Below are 5,358 nucleotides of genomic sequence, written 5' to 3'. Positions count from 1 at the left end.
GAACAACAATGATACCACCTTCAAAGATTTTGACCAAATCTTCCCTCTTCCTCAAGAAGTTCAGGGCCTGGCTCATGTTCTCTCTGTTTTTCTAGTTTCTCAACCTTAACAACTGCCATCACCTCAATTTCTAGATTACCTCAGTCCTACAAGGAAGTGACCATACTCTCCGATATCCTCTAACCCCTTCAAGGGAATCAGCCCCAGATGTTGAGATTCCTAGCTGTGCATCTTCCTGTTGCTCTTTGTTCAGCTTTGAAAACTTCATAGCAGTAAATGCTAGGTGATATCGTTGTTATGGTTATTTCCATTTGATGCTTCAGAATTTCATTTTCAAAAGCTTCTCACCACCTGAGCTGATTTCTTCTACAGATTTTGAGGCCATTAGCTCCTACCTATCCTTTTTCTGAACATTTTGAAATTAGTTCTTCTAAAATCTAGGGTACATGTCAGACTGAATTTGGCCTTCCACTACTTATATATCAAAAATTCTGTGATGGAGTGATTCTTCCCCAAGGTTCCCATCAGTTCTACCTCTGGAGCCAGCTCCCTCTCACCGGTTAGAGTCAGGTCCAAAATAGCAGCTCTCCTTGGTGCTTCCTCTCCTTTTTAAAAAATGGATTGTCACATGAAGAATTTTTTCAGCTGTTTTGTTTTGAGCAGAGGTAGAGCTACAGTAGATGTATTTTTGTTTAGTTGTTTCAATCATGTCCAACTCTCCATGACTCTATTTGGGGTTTTCTTGGCAAAGATACTGGAGCAGCTTGCCATTTCCTACTTTAGTTCATTTTACAGATGAGGAAATTGAGGCAAACAGGGTGAAGTGACTTGGCCAGGGTCACATAGCTTGTAAGTGTCTGAGGTCAAATTTGAACTCATGTCCCCCTAACTCCAGGACCAGTACTCTATCCACTGGGACACCTATCTGTCCTCAGAAGTTGCATAGATAACTGAATTGTCTCATCACAAATTTTTTTATCTTTCATTTTATTTTTTGTTATCTGAATTTAACAAACATCAGTAAACATGAAAATTCCATAGATAAAGAATAGAAAGAAGAGGATCACAAATAAAACTGTGAATCTCAACTACTTATAGCTTGTTTCTTTGTTTGCAACATACAATAAATTCAAATTTGAAAGCTGTCCTGCTTGTCTGTATCTCTTTCTGAATCTCCTGTTGTTCTCTATCATGCACTCTTTTTTATAGTGTCTCAATTTTTCCTATTAATTAATTTATTTTCAGTTTTCTACATTCACTTCCACAAGATTTTGAGTTCCAAATTTTCTCCGCAATCTCCCCTCCCCCCACCCAAAGACGGCATGCATTCTGATTGCCCCTTCCCCCAATCTGCTCTCCCCTCTATCACGACTCCCCTTCCTTCTCTTATCCCCTTCCCCTCTATATTCTTGTAGGGCAATATCAATTTCTATACCCCATTGTCTGTATGTCTTATTTCCCAGTTGCATCTCATCACAATTATGTCTTTACTTCTCACTGTATTTTTTTCCTTATGTGTTTTCTCTTTCTGTTGTGGTGGTCTGTAGTATAGGTCTTTACCAATATTGCCTCTATTCTCCCTGTTGATATTCACCTAAATGTTGTTCCTGACTTCCCCCTCTGAATCCTGAATTTCCTCACTTGAATGTGCCCAAATAATATTCAAGCAGATATGTGATCTCAGCCACTTGGATATTTCCTTCATTACAGCAGATTGAAACCTGCCAATGCCTGTCTATCATGTACAGCTTTCATTCATACCTCTCATAAGTTTGTTCCAGGGGGTCTGCCTAAAATGAGTCCTTCTCCACTTTCTTCTGACTTCACAATGTTTCCAGTGAAGCACGGCTGCCTAATGGATATCCTTCACTCTGGCCATCTTCTTTTCATTTGTACGTTTCTTTTATGACATCCTTACTCTGGTCTTTCATAGTTTCTCATTTGATAGGTGGTGCAGTCTTCTTACCCAAGCATGTGCCTCCACATGGCCCTTTGAGTGAGACTTACTCTTAATTTGTTGGGGGCGGGGGGAGGCGTGGAATCATAACTTGCAGCTAAATTACAACACTGGTAAAATATTGGTATTAAAAACATCCGCCTGACTTTGCAGACGCCGCTACTGGGAGACCTCGTCTGGGTTCCCTCCGCCGAACGCCGATCCCTGCGCCTATTCCTCTGCCGTCGCGCCCAGCCTAGGCATCTGTGGCCATGGCCAACCCCAGCGTGTACTTCGACATCGCTGTCGATAACGAGCCCCTGGGCCGGATTACTTTCGAGCTCTTTGCAGACAAGGTTCCAAAGACAGCAGAAAACTTCCGTGCTCTGAGCACCGGAGAGAAGGGATTTGGTTACAAGGGATCCTGCTTCCACAGAATCATTCCTGGGTTCATGTGCCAGGGTGGTGACTTCACATGCCATAATGGCACTGGTGGCAAGTCCATCTATGGGGAGAAATTTGCTGATGAGAACTTCATCCTGAAGCATACTGGTCCTGGCATCTTGTCCATGGCAAATGCTGGACCCAACACAAATGGCTCCCAGTTTTTCATCTGTACTGCTAAGACTGATTGGTTGGATGGCAAGCATGTGGTCTTTGGCCAAGTGAAAGAAGGCATGAACATTGTGGAAGCCATGGAGCCTTTCGGTTCTCGGGATGGCAAGACCAGCAAGAAGATCACTATCGCTGACTGTGGACGACTCTCATAAGATTTTTTGTTTTGTTTTTTGTCTTAACCATCAAACCATTCCTCTGTAGCTGGAGAGAGCACCTCCAAACCCCATCTACTCTTATACCCTGTAATCCTTGTGCTCTCACTTGCTGCAGTTCTCTTTGGATTTCATTTTCCTTTTTCCTTCCACAAGTCTGGCTAGACAACAGAGTTAAGTTTATGATTATGAAATAAAAACTAAACTTCAAAAAAAAAAAAAGATCAGCCTTTGTTTCTGGGAGTCAGGAAACTCCAGAGGTGTCTAGGTGATGCAGTGAATGGAGCACTGGACCAGGAGTCAGGAAAATTTGAGTTCAAATACAGCCTCAGACACTTTGTAGTTGTAGGACCTGAGACAAGTCATACAGTCTCTATCTGCCTCAATTTTCTCAACTGTAAAATGGGGAAAAACATAGCACCTCCCTCCCAGAATGGTTGTGAGAATTAGATGATACAATATTTGTAAAGTGTTTAGCACAGAATCTGGCACTTAATAAATGCTTGTTTTCTTCCTTCCTTCTTTCCTTCCTTCCCTTCTTTCTTTCTTTTCTTTCCTTTCTTCCTTCCTTCCTCCCTCCCTCCCTCCTTCCTTTCCTTTCCTCCTTCCTTCCTTCTTTTCTCCTTCTTTCCTTCCTTCCTTTTTTCCTTCGTTCCTTTCCTTCCTTTCTCCTTCCTTCCTTCCTTCCTTCCTTCCTTCCTTCCTTCCTTCCTTCCTTCCTTCCTTCCTTCCTTCCTTCTTTCTTTTCTTCCTTCTTTCCCTCTTCCCTTCCTCCCTCCCTCCCTCCCTTCCTTCCTTCCTTCCTTCCTGTTCCCACATTTCATACATCCAACATAATGTCATCTGCAAACAATAACATCTGGAAGACCTCACCATTCATAGAAAATCCCTCTTCTATATGATTTCTGGATCTCCTGTCTCTCCATTTTGTGCCTTGTTTGATATTACTGATCAAAAGGTCATCCAAAAAGGATATCTTTGCTATTGTATATTTCAAGGAATCTTCCATAATTTTAGCGGATGGAGACCCCTTGTCAGAAACAGGCCTTTGAGGTGGTGTTTTGCTCTACCAAATTAAATGTTGTTGCTGTTGTTTTTAATTGACAAACAATAAGCCCAATGGGAGTTTATATTCCCTACATCTACATCAATTGTGGGATGGTAAAGAGGTAGTCTGTTGTGGAATATGACTTGCAAAAGTTTGACCATTTTAAAAAATATTCCTTCATTGAGGATATATGTACTGATATGTTTGGTGCATTTGTAGATGATTCTCACAAACATTTTATGTAGATGTAAAAATGGGCATATAGGGAGGTGCTTGTTGATTATTTTCTTGGTCACCTTTTTTCTATAGTAATAAGGTCAAAGATTTTTCCCCCATCATTTTGTATCCTCATTCAGATTGCTCAATAGCCTCCCAGTTGGAGCTCTTTTTGCACAGATCTCTTCTATGTTTGGTCTAATCTAGAGCCTTGTCCGATCATTTTTCTCTTTAGAGGTATTTCTACCTCCACGTAAAACACATCCAAGAGAGTGATGGTAACATCCAAATGTAATGGATCTGCTTTTATTGATGGTGAAAAAACTTGGTCATGACATTTCTTTGCAGATCTTTTCCATTTTTCTTCTGAATATATATGTAAAATATATGCATGTATATATAATGTGTAATATATATATATATATATATATATATATATTCATTTAAACTGTTGCTCCACCTCCTCTTTTATCTGTTATCTGGAAGGATACTTCAAAATCCACATATTATAGGGTGCATTCCATCAAGTTTTAGAGATACCTTTGAAGTAAGATTTGCCACCTTCCATTAGCCTTCTTATCTCACCTTGATTGTTACTTATAGTTTGTGCATTTGTGTACACATATCTGAGGACATGGGTTTTATTGCTGACTCTTTCTTGGATTTTGTGTCCTGTGAGTTCCTGGGAGTCTCTACTGCTATTCTTTAACATTACAGCTACTCTCTCTTATCTAGCTTAGTAGATATACATAGGCAGTTCTGTCTCTCCTCTTCCCTTTTCAGTTTAAAATCCTTTTGATTAGCTTTTTAAGGTTTCAGGCAAATACGTTTTTATCATCCCTTATTAGGTATACTCCATTCCTGTCTAGGAGTCCAACAACCCTTTCTTTCATCTCATTATTCAGAAATGCAAATCCTGTTCTCAGATATCCTCTTCCTACCCAGCTAGTCATTTTATTTTCTTTTAAAAATGTTTTCTCGGTGTTATTTTTTTTACATCATTGTCATTTCCCCAACTATGATTCTATGACTCTGCGCATCCCAATAGAACTGTCCCTCATCAACTGTCCCATAGACTTGCCATAGACATTTTAAACTCCACATACCCAAAACTGAATTCATTATCTTTCCCCCTAAACTCTCCCCCTTTTCAAACTTCCCTATGACCGTGAGAGTACCACTCTCCTCCTGGTCACCCAGGCTTACCACCTAGTGTCACTCTTGAGTCCTCACTCTCTCTCACCCTGGTTGATTCATCTTTGCCACACTCCTTATACTTCCACACTGGCACAGGCTTTCACCATTTCATGCTTGGACTATTGCAATAGCCTTCTGGTTGATCTCTTTGCCTGGTCCCTCCCCACTCTCATCCACCTTCCACTCAGCTA

At 40.7% G+C, this 5,358-nt stretch overlaps 1 protein-coding gene across 1 annotated transcript; it reads left to right on the top strand.

Annotated features, from left to right (window-relative positions):
• Positions 1–2,170: 2,170 nt before the first annotated feature.
• Positions 2,171–2,733, top strand: LOC118853699 (peptidyl-prolyl cis-trans isomerase A-like). The gene has a single exon (XM_036763886.1). It carries the CDS (start codon positions 2,209–2,211, stop codon positions 2,704–2,706), a length of 498 nt encoding a protein of 165 aa, XP_036619781.1. The 5' UTR covers positions 2,171–2,208; the 3' UTR covers positions 2,707–2,733.
• Positions 2,734–5,358: the final 2,625 nt, after the last annotated feature.

This window comes from Trichosurus vulpecula, chromosome 6 (assembly GCF_011100635.1).
Source record: "Trichosurus vulpecula isolate mTriVul1 chromosome 6, mTriVul1.pri, whole genome shotgun sequence".
Lineage (NCBI taxonomy): Eukaryota > Metazoa > Chordata > Mammalia > Diprotodontia > Phalangeridae > Trichosurus > Trichosurus vulpecula.
This window is presented reverse-complemented; position numbering and strand designations above follow the sequence as displayed.

Bases quoted from the DNA above. Each gene is read 5' to 3' on its own strand.
- LOC118853699 (XM_036763886.1), top strand. From the start codon at position 2,209: ATGGCCAACCCCAGCGTGTACTTCGACATCGCTGTCGATAACGAGCCC.